Raw genomic sequence first — 18,689 nt, forward strand, 5'->3', positions numbered from 1 at the left:
ATGCATGTTGCAAATTGTATTCGCTGATGCTTCTATCGCCTAAAAAAAGAATTCAAGTCGTTCGGCGCAGTCTTTAGATAGTCGATGCATTTTAAGAGCTGAATACTTCTTTCAATCAATGTATGCACACGTTCGAACCACGTATTTCGAATGCTCGCGGTAGCAGAGATAGAAACGGGGGAAATTCGCGTTGCTTGTTTCGCGAAACGATTTTAAAATTCAAGAAAATTACCGCGGACGGGGAACAATGGACATTAGTCAGTTGTACCATTACCGACGTAATTACTTGCATTGTGTGCCTGCCACGTTTCAAACGACTCGTTACCGTCCTCCGCAATTAAAATTCTCATGAATATTCGCCGAATGAAATCGACTCTTCTCTTCGCTCATCGCACGAAAGTTCCGTTTTTAAAATAACCGAAGAACGGAGAGGAGCCTTTCCGTCTAAGGTTGCAGCGGCGATCTTCGCCGCGGAGGAGCGCATATAATTTTGTTTCGGTGTTGAATCCGATGGCGACACGGGATACGCCGGGTTCGTTGGGTCGGTGTGTTGGCCGTCGAAGCCACCCAGTCGCCAATCCCGATCCCAACCTCAACGGCGTAGTACGTTCACGTAGCGGCGATAGATTACGGCCATAGACACGGCGACGGATATTGCAGCGAGTGGAAGAGAAAGAATGACGCGCTTGAGTTGAATTCAAAGTGTTATTCTTGCATTACTTTATAGCGAACGCGACGGAGTGCCGCGGAATTTCAACCGGTGATTCCTCCCCCGATTGAACGAATCATCTGACGTTCCTGCCGCTCCGTTTCACCCCGACCAAATTAAAAGAGGAAACTGCCCCCTTTAAATTCGAATCAATCGATTCGACGTTTAAATTTCGCTTCTGATGTTCGATAGCTACTTATTTCTATGCTCACTCTGCGATTTTAACTAAATTATGCCATCTCGTTCCATTTCTCATCCCTAAAAATCTCGAGTCGATTATATATAATTTTTTCTACTAGAACATCGTCGATGCGGCAACGCTATGTATTCACCTAAAAGTGAAATTTCATTTAAATTATTATTTCTTTTCTATACATTATCAGAAAAATCTTTTACTCCTCAAGCAATTTATTGAGATGACACTTTTAACGTAGAAAAATAAAACGAAAATACTGATTAAGGGTTAATACTTGGAATTTGTCTCTAATATTTGACTGTCATTCCCTTTTAGAAATTATGAAGTTGGAAATCAAGGAAGAAAATCCTTTGCTATCTAAGCGATATCAGTTTTATTTGGCGCGTTGCGATTCCAAATTAATTCCGACAAATTGATACGGTCGGTAAGCGGATGAAGAAGGAAATCAGATAATGTTAATGACGCTGGCCGCGGTTTACTAGCTGTCGAAGACAAGCAGAGTCAGCCGTTGACAAAGTGGCGACTCCCGTAGCCGGGATTATCGATGCAAAACCGATCGAGGAGAAAGAAGTACGGCCGCGTGACGACCGATGCATAATGCATGGTGCGTGGCCGGGGTCTAAGCGTTGATTCGCGTACATAACTTCAATTACAATTAGTCGAACATCCTGGAGGTCTTCGCGCGACACGTTCCCACAGGTATTTCGGCTGACGCGCACCGAATCGCGCCTCAACTTCTACAAAATATAGGTGTACACGTATATAGTAAAATAGAGGGTACTATTCGAAACTAGCGACAGGAATCAGCCGGCCCCATTTCGAAAACACCATCCGGATTTGTCTGCGCGATATCCGCTCGGTCTCGAATTTGAAGCGGTTGTTCCGGTAGAGGCTTCCCGACCGGCGAGATTAAAGGCTAACTGGGGATGGCTTGTTGCCCCGAATTGCAGAACTTGCTCAAATTTGTGAACGGTCGGGGGGCGCGCTCTGGCTCCTGCTACCGAGAGCGGAGGACACGGGCAACGCTCTGCCGAAACAACCGGGCGAAATCCTACGTGCGCGCTCCAGTTATCGCGGCGATAAATAAAACGCTTTACGGCGAAGATAAAGCGCGCCCGGTAATTGTAAAATGTTTGAACGCGCGATAGACGATCATTCCCGGTCATCTGATCGCGACAACGATGCTTTCCTGAAGACGCTTCAATTTTTCGTACCTTCCTAAAGCTGTACAATTGAGCTTCTTTCATGAACAGTCTAGTCGTTTCTTTATTTTTTTTTATTTTCGCTCAGGTGCCACGATTACATAATGTAACGTCGTTTTGCACCTTTTCTGTTACTTAAATAGTCTAGTAATGTACATTAACTCGAATTACCATTCGGACACCTAAAAAAGAATTTTTTAAAAGTGGACAAAACAGACTTTCCATGAACTGTTTTTCGTAGATATCTTTACTTTGTGTCTGTAGTTTGTGATTCAAATTAGAATAGATTGGAGGGGAAAAATGTAGAGAAAGCTCCCATTTCTTACCTATTCTTCTGAGCCGATAACGAGAACGTAGGAAAGACATGTTGCAGATATCGGTGATTGATGTGAACATTAGAAATTGTATCAAAATTAGTTGACGTTGTTTTGTGTTACGAACAATTAAAGATAGCGAAAAGTAGATCGCAGCGACCTTCGACCAAAACCTGTGAGAAATCCAGCGATTTTAAGATGGACTCTTATCCATCCAAAAATATAGTTTACTGAATAATGGTGTATAAATGTATAGCAAAATAATCCCTTTAACGTCTCCAAAAAATTCAATTTGAAAAAAGTAATTCTGTGTTTAAAAGTATCCGAATATTAGCGAGTTACTGTGCAAGAAAAAATCGAATTCGAACCATTACACTGCAATAATGAACCAGGTGACGTACCCATAAATGCTCTACATACATGTTTCCAAAGATTCATCATTTCCCGCAGAACATTACAAAGAAATTGAAAGTCAATTACCGAGCGAATCACCTCGTCGGCCATGGAACGGTCGAGCATCCCCGCAGCCGAATGCCGTGCGTTTTAAAATGTCTGAATCATCCGAATCCAGGATCGCGCGAGCCGACAGACCGTTGAATTAATTCAACAACCATCTTGCCGAACAAGTTGTCCACAGCCTGTGGACGATCGTCGCGAACGGTCGATTGTCCGTTCGGGAACGGTTTGGCCTAACCGAGCAACATAACTGTTCCGCTCGTACGACGTCCGACTTCCTGCGGCGTAATCGGGCGGCGTTTCTATTTGAAATTATGATCCTCTCCGTTGTAAACAAACCATCGCGCGATAAGCCCTTCCCCCCAGTGACCGGGGCCCGCGGTTTTAATTTCGCCTAATCGGCTGTTTACAGCGGCGCTCGCTCTCCTCACCCTCTCCCCCTCCGTCAACGGTTAATAGGCCGTATAAAAGATAGTCGCGGACGTAGTTTTGCGGGCAGCGAACGCTATCACGGCGACGACAGGTGTGTGGTCCCGCGCGGCCCGTGCACAGCACAGGTCCCTCTTGCATGCGCAACTGACATAAATGAACAAGGGGGGGAGGAGGGCAACACACAACGCACACGCCGGCGGGCACGTGCTGCGAGGAATCGAGTGAACGACCGGTGCCCTTGACTTTTCTTGACACAGTTCGGCGACAGAAGCGGGTCTCTCTCTCCGAGGCTTACGTCCGCGCAAGGACATCTTTTTTACGCCGCAATGAACCCGCGAACGACGCCATCTTATAAAAGCGAGAGCCGACGCCCGGAGCCGGGCGTGCCGGGCCGGGCCGGGCCGGGCCGGGCCGGGCCGGGCCGGGCCGAGATCATCGGCGGGCGGCCCCGGCTCCACGAATTGACGCGCGAATTAGCCTTAAAGCGACTTATTTCGCCGGGCCTGCCGTCGTCCGACGCGACGCTAAGGAGAGTTTAACGATGCGCCAGCGCGATGCTTTTATCGTCGAACTCCTCGCGCCAAGTTTTACGGGCAGACGGTGCCTTTGGTACTCCTTTTCCGACCCTGTCCAATGATACAATGGCGACCTTGATTACTTGAACTGTTCTTCAGGTTACACCCTCGGCGTCGCGCTCCTAGCGGACGATTGCGGAGCGTCGTTTGGGAGGAGCATAGACGGCGAGACAATGAGCGCGATGACTTGCTCAGTCTCTCGAGTTCGCGCGACGTTACGGAAGGGAAACTGTATTAACCTGTTAGCCGAATTATTTCGTCACACCGGGAACACAACTTCGATAAGCGTGACGATTAGTTATTTTGTAAGAGCAATACATCGAGTACATTACTATTTACTCCATTCTTTTCTACTAAAACTTAGCGGGACCGTGTGATAACGCTTCATTTAGTTGCAAGCATTACTGTATCGTTGTTTTTATGTAATATAGATAGAGTGTCGGGATATATTAGAGAAAATTGCTTTACTGTACTATCTCAGCAAATAAAATACTTTTCAAGGATTACGTCCGTCGCTCGAGTCAAAAATAAATCAAAATAATGAATCGTAAATTGAAATGATAGACTCAAACTGTCTACACAGGTTTCTCGAATACCAAGACTTCGAGCTAGCCTGGCTCGAACTCGTAACCCTAGCTCTTCACTTACAACTTTGGAAACTGGTTTTAATCAACTACGTTGTATACCCACATCATTTTATCATACATAGATACTCTGCTACTTGTTCTTCACTTTATCCAAACAACACGAAATCATCTACACACTCATTATTTCCCTTTCTACACTGTATTGTCAACGTGGTTTCGGTTAAGCTCCATTGCATCTTACGACTAAAATACTCTATAACACAGCGACAATCAAGGCCAACAAAGGATCGATCCGAAAAAGGAGTCGATCTCGAAATAGCACAGTAAGAAATTTCGACAGGAAATTCTCGAAAGCCTCGTAAGGGTTAAAGAACGGGGACTACCGGTTCTCGGTCGGAACCGTGACCAATGGTCCGCCATCTTGGCAGCCGGGGTCCTTTATTCGGCGAGCCGCCGAGCAAGACCGGCGCATCCTCCGTCCAGTTTCTCGAGCTGGTCCCGGGGTCTGCCGGCGGAAATTTGAGCGACGGTTGTAATGGGAGCCAGGAAAAAGTGGCAACCGGCTCGCATGATAACGCCTCGTGAATGAAAGCGACTCTTACAACTCGGAAATATGGCTGCCATATGTGGCGGCAGCACGCTTGGGAACAGATTCGTCCCCGCGCGCATCCGAGACTCGTTTTACCTCTCTCTGACCACTTCCAGCCGACGATCCTCCGCCGAGATTTACGCGCGAGCCCGACTATGCGTCGCGGATAAGAGGAGTTTTTCACGCTTTCAAGGACACTCGGCATGCTAACTCCCCTCCACCACCACGGCAGCGGCGACTCGGCCCCGAGAAACGGTCGGATAAATTATGGAACTGGATTAGAATTGTAAATCGAATCCGCGTCTAAAAGCCACGTGCTATTGTCCTGTCGATTCCGGGTCTTTCTCCGATTTTGCGACCGCCGAGACGCCGCGTGTCACCGTTCTTTCGCCGATTTAAATATGCTGCTCGGTGAAATACGATGCTGGCCCGAAACGGCTCTCGTTTAACATGTAAATTGCGTCGCGCCGGTTATTGATTGCGCAAATGGCTTTTCAGCCGAGTGCTACAATTATCGGCGATTAGCCGATCAGCTCCGGCTATCGTTATCCAGCGGTTCTCTCGCTAATACGGTTTAAACGCCGTTGACCTTTTAGAATAATACGTCAAATCTCTCGTTCCCATTAAAATCGCGCGGTAACAGACACCCCAAAGATTTGCTCTCGATGATACTTCATCCGATAACCTGTACGACCTAGAACATTACTGCTGCTTTTATTCTCTTTTTACTTACATATATACACTCATGCAGCTTTTAGTAATTTATTAAATGCGAACAGTAATGCGACTAAAGAAGTCTCCATAATAAACTGTTCACCTGATTCACTGACTCTTCGCCAGTAAGTCACGTTTTCTTTTTGTTGTCACAAAAAACGAGTATTCGCCTGAATATATGAATTAATTGAATTAAATTATACACAAATATTATTCTATATCACAATCTGCTAAACGTTACTGCTGCCTCTACCAGCAAGAGGTTAACATCCTCCCGCAACTCGGTAACTATTTCCACTGCGAGTCTGCTCGAGTGAAATCACCTGGCTGGCAATAATCGGCGCAGAAAATTCGCTCGTCTCCAACATCGGCGTAATCGCGATTGATAAAAGCAAACCATCGGTAAGCTACGTAAAAACGGTGTTTTCGTTAAACGATGAACGGGTCGCTGGGTAACAATAAGGTAATACTCACCGCACACGACTCTGTCGAACGGGCTCATCCAATCTGCAAGCAAAAATAGAAAGAATCGTAATTAGAGAGAGTGTCTCGGCGTCGAATCGATCCGATGCGAATATTATCGAGCTCTTTAACCCCGCCCGTGAAACGCATGCACCGGGATAAACGGGCGCCGTGGACGCGGACAATGGCGGCCGGGCGGGCGGAAAGAAAAATAGATGGCGGGGAGAGGATCGGCGAAAGAGAGAACGAAGAAGGAGAGAGACAGAGAGAGAAAGAGAGAGAGAGAGAGAGAGGAAGAGAGAGATAGAGACAGAGAAGACAGAGAGGAGAGAGAGAGAAGCGCGGAACTGGGAGACAGAGGCGGGCGTGTGCAACGCGAAACTTATTCCAACGGGTACGCAATTAGAAAGTAGGAAATTCGCGGCAGCTCGACACGCAAAGCTCTCCCGCTGTAACTTCTCTCCGCAGCCGTTAGAAACGGGGATTAGACGAACGGATCGTGAACGTTCGAGCGTAACGGGCTTAATCCCTTCCCGCGACGTCGTCTTCCCTCGATTAAACAGAAACGTCGCTGGATTAGACCGGCCTGGCGACGATCTTTCTGGGCCACGGACCGCGACACAGACAACGGCCAATCTACAAACGCCGTCCGATCAAAGGGAGCACCTGTCGTTCCGAAAGCGTCTCCAAAAAAACCGTTAACAAAGCGGTAAATTACACCTCGACTGCTATAAGTCTTCCACAGGGATTAGAAACGCATTTTTGTCTTTCTATATCCCCGAGAAATTACAGCATCTACGAGATTATAACTAGGAGCAAGTTTCCGTGACGTAGAAATACCCCAGGAAATGCTACCATGATGTTAGCACGATTGCATCTACCAGGTCTTTTTATAGGTAACGAGATTCTGCTACCATGTTACTACAAATCTTCGCTTCCCTGCGTTTGTTCTGATTTGTGCGAGGCTGGGTGGTCTTTGGTGCGTAGCGAGTGCTCTTTAGTACAGAATCTAGATACTTAGAGAAAAGCGAACCAACGGTAACGTTGCTGTTTAATGAAACGCACGCTAATTGAAATGGCAAGCGTTATGCAGTCTGCTCTCAGGATATAATTTGAGACAGCACGTTAATGAGTATAATTTATATAGTAGAGTCCAAGTTTGATCTCAGTCTAAAACATATTGCAGCGCGTGATGGTAAGGAACAAACTAATAGACGATGGTCAAGAAGAATTATCTACCTTAACAGCTGGTCGTCATTGACGACTCGAATCGAACGATAAGTAACCATAATCACTCCAAAGTGAACCATAAGAACAGTAGCTCCGAAAGGAATTATAAAAAGCTCAAACAATTTCAACGAAAAGTTCAAGTGAAAAGTATCGCTAGCAAGGCGATCGCTCCGCGAGACGTCTTCCGCAAGTAAATACGGTAAGGCCGTTCCACTGTGCGTCTTTATTCCCCCCCCACCATGGCCCGTTCCAATTAACGACGTTATCCGACTATATTGGCCGATCGCTGACGTTATCCGACCATACAACGCGGCGTTTATCCGAATAAATCGTGCCGCGGTTACAACACACAGTGTGTCGCGACTACCGCGACGCGTAGGGAGCTCTCTCTCTCTCTCTGGCTCTCTCTCTCTCTCTACCCTTGGTTCGCGGCTCGTAAAGTTATTCTTACGCACTCGTAAACCAGATAAGGACTTTATTGAATCGCGAATAGACACTTCTCGCGAACGTTGCCCGATAAGACGGCGCGTTGCGCCGGTGGAGGAAAAGAAAAAAGGAGCAACGCCCGGCTTCGACTACGGGAGTAAATTACCCCGGGGAGCACGCGTTCGGCTGCTATTTATGAAGATAATTAAAGAATCCTATTAGCCGCGAATTATATCGCGGGCAAGAAGGTCCGGCGATCGCCGTTTCAATTTTCTATTATACAAACGCTGCGATATCTCAGCGGCGTATCGGGGGACGCGTCTACTTATCATAACTAGACAGAGGAGCTTGCACGGTTGCGGCGAGAGCCGGTAGCGCCATGTGAACGGCGAGCAGATAAGAGGAGTCAATGGCGATACATTATTTTATTAAAATTGTTCGTGGTACTGTGGGAAGAGGCACAGTGTAATAGTCGCTACTGGACGAACATCTCCGGAATCTGTTGCTCGTAATAGAATGAAAATGAACGAGTCCTCGAAAACAAGCTCTTGCTTCTTAATCTGCTAGCTGTTGCAAAATTACTTTAATTAGGTACATTCGATCTTCTGCATATTTTATTCCAATATTTATGGAATATATAATTGAATAGAGTGTATATATTCTTTTGAATTAATCAGCTCGTATTACGTTTACCAGGTAACTAGCAAATATGGAGCCGAGCTGCGAGAATAAATCAACGGCGAAAAATTAAACAAAATCATCGACACACTCGAAGAATAAAACAGCCTCCTCCGACGACTCATCCGCCTAAAATTCTTCACCGTCGCACGAGAAATTCTCTCCGCTCGTACCGTCACAGCTCGAGGCGTTTTCCAGAAGATGAGAACGCGAGTTGGATCGCGCGACGGGACGAGCCGGTTGGATCGTGATTTACGGCAGCGTTAGATCGCTAGAACGCATCCTCTAGCGCCGCAGCTCTTCGCGGCGAGAGAGAAAGAAAAAATAGTCGATTGCGAAAGCGCGGGGAATATATACATTGTCGGGTACATTACGGCGAGGTGTTGATAGCGGAATGGTCTTCGGAAAATAATTTGCATACCGGACGATTACAGCTTCATCGCAATATATCCGATCGGCGCGGAGAGAGCGGGCTCGCTCGCCGCGAAGAAGAGGATCCGCCTCGCGTGATTTCGAATCGGTTGAAATCCGAGGACGTTAATTCGAGCGAAAATTTCAGCGTTCGCGACGTGCACGCTATATACATAGTATACGTTTCGAGGCGGTCTCGTTATAGCCTGCCCGGCCGATGAGATCGTTATAGTTCGAGCGAGTTATTGGCGGACGCGAGAAATCATGGCCGCGCCATTATCGTTACTGTCCACTCGACTCTTCCCATTGTCCCGGGAAACCTTCGCCGCCTTATTGCCACCAGCTTCGGGGCTGTTTGCGACCCGACGATGAGTCAATGGGCGCCCGCTGCACCGGATGTGCCGCGTTCGACTCCCGAAAACTTGCAGGTAGACCAACTCTCTCTCCGACTACTCGAGAAACTCTCGAAGCATGCACCCGTTGCGACCTTGCTTTCGACGGACGATTTCCGAGTACTTTGTGCAACTCTTGACTGATTAAAACGGCAGAAATTGTCGTTATATAAACGACTCGATAAAAGCTACGAACCTGGGTGCGGATAGAAAAGAACTCGCCGGCGAACGAGAAAGGTCACCTCTAATTATGCCATTCAGTGACAGTTTCGAACTAAATCGCGACCGACGCGATAACTAAATGTAATTCTTAATCTCCGCTTGTGTCTCGTAAATCGACTTTCCACGTTGGAAAGCATCGGTAATGTCCGCGGGGATCCCCGAACCCGACGCTTATAATTCACGGTATCGAAAACTGGCGACGATTAAGAAATCTATCGCGATAGCGCAATAACACGATACGAAATGGAAGTTAATTAAGATAGCCGCGGCCCGATAGAAATCGCGTTGCGCCGCTCTGTCCGTATTCGCGAAAGCCCACCGGCGAACCAAATGAAAAGAAATGCGTTAAGATACGGTCAAGTGCGCGCGTACAACGCGCGCATTCTCTCCGCCAGTTCCATTTTCCACCGTGGAAGGAAGCCAAGCAACGGACCCAAACCACATCTCACACTTTCGACTTATTTTCTTATTTTTTTTTCTCTTTTCTTTCCGGGACGCATCCATTCTACTTGATTCCCGGCCGTGGAAAACTTCCACGGATTTCCACGATCCCCGGAAGGTAAATTCACGGTTAACCGACTCGAGTTCACTGAAAAAGATACCCTCGCCTCGATTTTCGTACGGCGAACACCGGCGATCGTGGATCACCGATTTTCCATTATCCTTTTAGTCGAGGAAGCGTCTCTCTGGCACGAGGAAGAACGTGTTTACGGTTCACCGTGTTGTAATTCAGCATCTAACGCCGCGCGACATTTGCATTCGCGACTACGGTCGACTCGCCGAGATCGTGAATCATCGTCAATTTATCTCTTGGTTCACTTTCCTCTCGATTCTGAACACTGTTGCCCGATCCTGTAATGGCTCGTTACCGAGCGTGACTAATTCACTGTTACTCGAAATTCGTGAACGAAATGTCACGCTTCGGAAATTGATCATGGAAACAATTAATAACAACGAATCGATTTAAGTTATTAAATCAATAACAACGCCCACGCATCTATTAAAAAATTGAAGATTGAAGATCGACAACACTGACAACAAATTTTTCGAGGCAATACAAGGTGTCTGAGATCGTCTTCGAGACACTATGGAGGAAGAATCGTGCGAAAACTATCCCTTAGCTGCTCCAAATCCATAATACTGGACTACACATCTATTGAAGAATTAATAAAAATTGTAGACTGTAAGAACGTCCGAAATAACCAAGAGATGTCCGGCACCGTCGACGAGACGGTACAGAGGTAGATCCGCCGGAGGTCCCCGGTTTTTCGGGACCCTCGGAATTCCTCGGGACTGCAATAAAAATACCCGTCCCCTTCGGGTACCCCCGATCGGTTGTCGCCAATTATTTTCGTAGAGTTTATTTTCGCGCGAGAGCGTCGCCTGCGCGCGAGAGCGGAGCCTTGGACGCGCTTCTTTTCATTAAATTCAGCGCGCACGCGGGAGACGAAGGTCCGCCGCGGAATTTATCGCGAGCCGCGCGGAAACAATGGCGGCGGGGACGTGGCTTTTAAAAATACAGCTCTCGCCTCCACACACGCCGGTGAAAAAGAGAGTTTCCTCGGTCCGCAAATACACGCGTTAGAACGCTGTCGGCACTTTGTCCGAGCTAATACGTCCGCGAACAAAGCCGGCCGCACGCGGAATGCATTATGCGGAACACGGAGAAATAGCTGGTCGAGCGAAACGCGGCGACGAGACGTTTTTCAGGGACCGCCTATCGCGTCGCGAGCACGCTCCGAGTGCGCGCCTATTGTTCCCGTAAATCCAAAATGGAGGGCCGGGACTAGCATTCCAATCGGTCCGGCCGGTGTATAGGAGCTTGTCGACCAGAGGCTCGCGCGAATTAACACGCCGGCTGCCGGATCAACGTCGACGAACACCGCCCGGCCGACTTCCTCACGGCCTAGGAAGTCCAACTTGCCGGAAATTTATCGTCGCCGCTGTCGAGAGCTCTTTCAGATCGTCTCGATAAGCGAACGCTGCCTGCCGGATCAATGTCTGCAAGGTAGCTTGTCCATTCCGAACCCTTTGATCGCTTTCTTCGCCTCGGCTCGACCGCCTCGGGTTTTTGGGATTAATTAGTGTCCGCGTGTGCGACTCGAGATTTTCGAACGGATAAACTTGTACGTGGAATCCGGATTCAAATTTATTTTTCGACAGCGGTGGCTGTAAGCTGCGTTTTGCTGCAGGTAAATTGAGAGCTCTCGTTCGCAGGAATTCTTGGGAACGTGAAGCGAGATTCTGGACGAAAACCAACGAGGAAAATTCGAATCACTCGGCAAAGATTCAATTGTGGTAAAAAAAAAAGGCTCGATTATTTTTCTCGATGCGAATCGAGCTAAACCGTGTTCGGATTCTCGTTCTGCGAAAACGAGGACAACGTTGTCGGCGTGGTGGTATTTATGAGGAACTTAATCACGTGAACCAGATAACGAATGTTTATGTAAACTGGCATTAAATAGGATGCTTCATAACGATGAAAATTGAACAAACATCTTCCAGATAAAGAAGCTCGTTGAAGTGAAATATTTGAGAAAATCTGTGTGATACATTGAGACTGCGCATTGCGCTGACTTCAATGCGCTTTTACGATGAAACTACATGAGAGTCACGGTACCAGAGTACGACGCGATGAAATACGGAGATGCGCTCGTCCTAATCAACGTGCTCGTCGAGACACACCGTCGACTGTGATAAACAAGCTGCCGCATAAAAAGACAACGAACAATCGAACCGCGCGCGTCGAGAGAATTTCTGTTGCGACCGAACTATTCGATCGCGATTGTCCGCCGCAAGAATGCACCAACACGATTCCCAGAATGCCCCGTCGTCGAGTTAGTCATGAAAATATTCGGGCATCTTAAATGTTATGGAGATTTCGCGGGGAATTCTATTCCGGGAAAGTAAACGTTAATACGGAGCCAGTATCAAATGAATATTTAGCAGCTTGCCCTGTCTCCGATAGTATCTTCCGTCGATCAGCACGTTCGGAATAATTACATTTATTAACAGTGCTTTTTTTGTTCTGCAAAATCCTGCACGCTACGTGGAATCGCTTAAGCTTACACACGCACACAGAGACACACGCATACACACACAAAAGGCGCATGCCTCTCCCACGCTTTCTGGACGCATTTAATAATAGATTCCGTTGTGCTCGCTACGTTAACACTGTCGTCTTCCAACTCCGTTCTCCGCGATTCCGAAATCTTTCATTCATTAACGCCGCCATGCACCAGTACGAACCGGGCTAATTCGTCCAGATTCATACACTAGCCGCGAGAAGATCGATGGACTGTCATGAAACTAATTCATTGCATTCGACGAATTGATCCGATGCGATCTTTCAGGTTGCTTGGCCGACGATCAACACGTAGCGCAACGTGCCACTTAATAAAATACGATTAGAATTGCAGACTTCGATGCAAGATAAAACTTTCTGCAGCAAATGAGAGTCTAGCACGAGTTCAGTTTTTTTTCCGGCGAATGTCAACAAATTGAGGCGAGTAAAACAGCGCATTAAATCCATCTGACCGCCGATATTTATCGCAAACGCGTGCAAGATAGAAAGTCGCGACCGCGCTGCTGCTACTGGCTACTGTTCTGTTCTACATTGAAATTCGACGATTCCAAGGAGTATCCGTAATTAAAGGCCACGGAATCGACGCGGAATCCGCGCGAAGACCGCGATAGGTCGTTGGCGATTCGTTTCGAATTCCAATCAGAGTCCCCGGGGCAGCCTAAGATGGCCGGTTGCTTTACGAGCGACTGTGCCGTCTGTGCCACGCGAAGCGTTTATTTTCGAATGGCGGGCGCGCGCGCGACGGATGTTTACAACGAATCGTTGCAAACAAACGGTCCCCGGAACGTATCGCCGATGGACGAGTAACGCGCGTTATCTATCAAGCCCGCCGTCGGCCCGGAATTAACGCCGGACTTATTAACTTTGAAGCGGATTATCGGCCGCGGACCGTCTCGCCGGACGTTTCAGCCGCAACTCGCCACGTGATTAATGAACAGCGATATTAATTAAACCGATACGATTATCCGGCCGACTAGAAATCGTGGCGATAACGGACTCGGCGGAATTCTTTACGAAACCGGCGAGCGAGCCGATTCATCCGCGAGAAGGGTAACGTATTATTAACGCGTCGCTATAATTAACTCGAAGGACCGTTCGCGTATGAATCGGCGCAAGAGAAAACGCCTCCGATGAATCGACTTCGCAGATATTCGCAAAAGTTTCGGATCCTGGAGCTGCGCTCCCTCTTCGACGGCCAAAAGAATAACCATAAACACGTGTGCCGTAGGTCAGTTTCGATCTGTCGAGGACATTCAAATGTTGCCTGCTGCTTAGATCAGCATATTTGTAGGTTTTTCTCAGCCGACGATGTTAAATTAATGAAATCTCTATTAATTCGTTGCCGGAAGAGAAACGGCGAAAGAAATCTGCGTGGAATAAAGATCAGAGCGAGAAAAAACTGCTCCGCTACACCTATCGTCGCCGAATCATAAATTCGCACCTCGGTCGAACCGTAATTTATCGGTTTATTAATTAGTTAAAATCGCGGCTATGTTCCTTAATCGACCGAATTATTATTTAACGATCGTCCGACTCTGGCTTCCAAGCGACGCTCGAACTCCGAGGCCGTCGAGGACAGCGTCCGACGGTCGACGACGGCGACGACGCGTAGTCGACGCTACACGCTCGAATCGCTAGATCTTGATAACGCTAATTCTGTTATTGATTCGAATCGTTCCGCACGTCGAGCCGACACGATCCAGCGATCCAATACCGCGCGATCCATCACCGGGGCTTATCGGCGGCGCCGCATCTTCCGCGCGGAAACGCTAGCGGACCGTTTAACAGCCATTGTAATCGCTATACACGCGGTTTAATGACTGACCCCGCCGCTCCGTGGGAGTGCTCGCTACGAAACGACACTCGCGGTGGATTTAACGCCTTCGGAATTCCACTCGACTTGATCGGCGAAAAGCTCCGGGAGCTACTCGCCGCGCGAGGCCGAAACCGAAAGCGACGGAACCGAGAGATATCTGGGACAAGACCGCTTCTAAAGTGGATCTCGCGGGTTCCGGATCAAGCTGCTCTTACAAGACTACCGGCTAGCAATTTAGCTACCCAGATCAAGATTATAGTTTAATTACCCAGATCAACATTCTGATTGAACTGCGTTATTATCGGTGCGACTTCGAAAACGACAACCTTCGCCGGAAAGTAACACCGGTTAAACGGTCGCAGCTGTTAGGCATCGTTACACGAATGCTTCGTAATGACTATGGAAACGATGTTGCAACAGCTACGTACATCGAAGAGGGTTCTGGCTTATATCTGTTCCAGTCCGAAGAACCGTTGTTACATCAACTCTTCGCGTTGCTTTCATAAAGGTTTATCATTCCGTATTCCGGTTCAAGAATCTCCGCAGGGAACGCGGCGGAGGAAGGATGTTCACCTTTGCACGCCGAAGGATAAGCCGGCGATGTGGCCGTAACGATAAACAAACGTCTGATCGGAGAGAATGGATGCGTAACCTTTGTCGAATCAACTTTGTAATGCTTCGGTGCTCATATCGGACGATAATCAGTGTAGATACAAGGGGGAGATCGTTTATTCGTGATTGCTATGGCTAGATTAGGACTCTGTAGAAGCAGCCTCGAAGTGTGTTCGATATTTGCGAGTTGCTCAGCATCCAGGAACGAGAGTTAACGACGGGGATACCGGGTAGACTGTATGCGCTGTTTTTGTCAACTACCTGCGAAATAGGCTTCCAACTGTGTCCCTCTTAAATGGCTACCGCGCGTATTTGTTTACCCCTTCTGTTACGATTCTTTTTCTCTGCCTCGCAATGGGACGATACACGGGTCATTCGTCTAGAAAGTTTGTTCCATACTTTGTCACGTTGCCGGACGCAACCCGGTGTGTCGCGTGGAGGACAGAGAGTGAAATTTTAGTGGAACAAATTTTCTGGGCAAGCTGGTACTTGGACGACAGAGGAAAGTGCGGTTTTAGGGTGAAGCGAGAGGGAATATTGCGACAGACGATCGATTGTTTGATAGCGAGGGGTGCGAGTGATTGGTTTTTGAGAGTAGCAAGCAAAGTACGTTCACGTTGGAGCTGCGATAGACGGTAGGGTACTAGAACGAAGATGTTTACGTCGAAACGACGCAGAGCAAGGCTCGCACAACTTCTATCGCAGCTGCGACGGGAAATTGAAAGTGGAAAGACGAAAGTGGACTTACCGGTGATCGACATCCATGGGTACCGGGGTATGTCCGAGATGCCGGGCTGTCCGCTGGTGGGTTGTTGGCAGGAGGTCAGCGGATCGACGACGGCTGATGCGGCGGCAGCTTGGTGGTAGAACTGCGCTGCGGCGGCCATCGAGGCGGATGCCGCGGAGACCGCGGAGGACGCGGATGCGGAGGACACGAGGCTGCCCGGAGTGGCACCGTTCTGATGGTGGTGTCCGAGGGTGTAGTTGACCATGGGGTCGGCGGACGTGGGCGCTACATTTCCGGCGAGGCTGGCGGTGTAGCGGCAGGACTTGTCGCCGGCGGTGGCCGCGTCGACGGCCGCGGCCGCGGCCAACGCGGCGCTCGATGCCGCGGTGGAACCGAAGCCCGGCACCATGCTGGACGTGGCGCCGAAGGCCGCCGCCGCGACCGCCTGCTGCTGCTGATGATGATGATGCGCCGCCGCCGCCGATACGTACGGGTACATGCTCGAGGTGGTGCGTGCCGCCGGTGACGTTGACGCGGAGCTTCCGGAGTGCTGGGGACTCGAGCCGGTCGGGCTCGGCGAGTTGTGCTGTTGCGCGTAATTTACCGCCGCGGCCGCAACCGCAGCCGCGGATAAACTGGACTCTAAACTGGCGGTGGCCGGGCTGCTGGTGCACGCCTGGATCGTGCTTGGGTTCGCGCTCGAGAACAACTGTTGATGATGGAACTGCTGATGGTACTTCGGTAGCATACTATCGATTATGAATTTCGAACTCATAGCGGCTGCACCTGTACTGCTGGCCGGTACTTGCGGAGCCGCGTAGATGCCGAAGACACGCCCGGACACGGGTGCCGGGTCCAGTGTCTCAACACCGACACCAACGCGCCGCTGGCGAGCCTGCCGGCTGCTGCCTCATCTCTTCCACTGTCACTAACTCTTCACGGCCAACCGTTCCCGGCCTCGTTTTTTCCCGATTATTATTACACCTGTCCGAAGACGATCTACCTATTCTACTTATCGCGCTCGCGCACACGAACCGTCGGCCTGGGTTGTGTCCCTAACGTCGGCCGTCGCTCACTCGCCGCCGCTGCTGCTGTTGCGCTCCGATCTCCAGCTGACTCTCGACTGTCCCTTCTGTGTCATTTAGCTTCAACCCCCACTTTGATTGCCACTTACGCAACTTGTACACATTATCACAGGGAACCGATAGCTGGCACGAGCGTGGTCGCGCGGGTCCACGGCGAACTCGCGACGGCACACCGGCGGAACAGATCTTCTACTGTTTCTTCTTCTCCTTCCTCCGTGGACGATGATGACCGGCGGTCGCGGGGTATGTTTCTATCGGCGCCGGGCTCCGATCATCCTTGGTCCCCGATGGTCGCGGACGGTCCAAGGTCCAACGGCCCAACGGTCCAACCGATGGTCCTGTTCTCCGGGGTCGGTTACGATTCCTTTATGGTAATTACGGTGCTCCTTGGACGCGCCGGGCCACGGGAAAGGTGATAAAGCAGCGGGTATTTGGTGCGGCGGTTCGGTGCGTCTTGGGGCCCACCCAGCTGATCTGCGGCCGCAGCGGTCCCAGTCCCAGCGTCGGAAAATTGGGCTGCGACACGACGAGTCGAGGCAAGTCGAGGCGAGGCGACGCGACGGCACGCGGAGAGAGAAGAGAAGAGAAGAGCGTGGCCCCTGTCAGGTGTTAGAAGCCGTTTCTTGCGTACTTCTCGGATAGTCGACGAATCCTTTATGGGCCATGCATGAAGGTACTATAGCCCCCTATCCCGAACGCCGCGTACTACAACCCACGGCCAGCTAAATGTAACCCCTTACAATAATGGCGCCGCTTGTCTCTCCGTTCTGTTCCCCCCTCTCCTTCCACGATCCTCGACCGCGCCGGGGTACCAGCTGGTAAACAGAGCCGACCAATCCTGTCGCTCCCTTATCCCGGTCGGACCAATCGCGCGCCGCCTAGGCGCGCCAAGATGAATGGCTCTCTGTCTCTCTCGCCGTCTCTTTCTCTCGCTCTTTCTCCGTTTCTGTCCCCACAACCGAGACCGACTCTGCCTCTCGCTCTCTCTCTTCTCTCTCTTTCTCTCCGTTCCTCTCTGCGGGCGCCTCTCACTCCGTCTCTCTCTCTCTCTCTCGGTCCCTCTCTCTCCCGCTCTCGCCCGCTCTCCGTCGGTACCACGCGCGTTGCTCTCTTCGCTTCTGCTCCGATCGGATCCACTCTCCGCGTTCTCTCTTGCCCGGTGCAGTCCTGCTCGCCACGTTGCCTTATTCCCTGCACACACTGCTCTCTTCAGCCTTCGAGCCTTCGAGACTTCGAGCCTCTCGCACCACGATATCTCGCCGCGCTCGTCTCCGTTCCCTTCGTCAACGTGTAGCTTCAGTTTTCCGCTCTCGTCTGCTCGAACGTCGCGGGTCCTCTAGGTCTTCCGCGGGTCCGTTTCGCCGGCGGTTTTTCCACGACGCGTCGCACGCGTTCCGCCCGCTTTTTCCTTCGCCCGTTCCGTGCTCGCCTTTTTGTCTCTCTCTCTCTTGACCCCCCTCGGCCAGCTCGTAAACGCGCCGCCCGCAATTTCCCCAGTTCGCAATTTCGTATCGATCTTTCTAATCGCACCGTAACTTCCGATTTACCCGCTCGACGGGATTGCGCCCACCCGACGCGACGGCCTCCGGTTTCACCTCTATCCAGTCAGCTTCGCCACGAAATTTTTGCCGCGTCCTCTCTCTCCCTCTCCCTCCCTCCTCCCTTCTCTTTCTCTCTCACTCCTTCTCTCGCTCTCTCTCTCTCTCTCTTTCTCTATCTATCTCGTCCTCGCGCGCGCTCCGTTTCTCTCGCGAGTTCTCTCCTCGTTG

The 18,689-nt window shown here is 50.0% G+C and overlaps 2 protein-coding genes across 14 annotated transcripts in view; both read right to left on the bottom strand.

Moving 5' to 3' along the window:
- The window catches only part of LOC144477208 (homeobox protein abdominal-A homolog), a 75,214-nt gene extending 56,612 nt beyond the window's left edge, over positions 1-18,602 (bottom strand). For both annotated transcript variants that reach the window (XM_078194727.1, XM_078194726.1), the window contains exons 1-2: positions 15,857-18,602; positions 6,249-6,281 (exon numbers count right to left, since the gene is read on the bottom strand). In XM_078194727.1, the coding sequence (XP_078050853.1) occupies positions 6,249-6,281; positions 15,857-16,610 (787 nt within the window). In that variant the 5' untranslated portion in view covers positions 16,611-18,602. The remainder of the gene's footprint in view (positions 1-6,248; positions 6,282-15,856) is intronic.
- Positions 1-18,689, bottom strand: part of LOC144477212 (uncharacterized) — a 541,837-nt gene that overhangs the window by 200,194 nt on the left and 322,954 nt on the right. The window lies entirely within an intron of this gene.

The sequence above is a fragment of the Augochlora pura genome, chromosome 11 (genome assembly GCF_028453695.1).
Source record: "Augochlora pura isolate Apur16 chromosome 11, APUR_v2.2.1, whole genome shotgun sequence".
NCBI classification, from domain to species: domain Eukaryota; kingdom Metazoa; phylum Arthropoda; class Insecta; order Hymenoptera; family Halictidae; genus Augochlora; species Augochlora pura.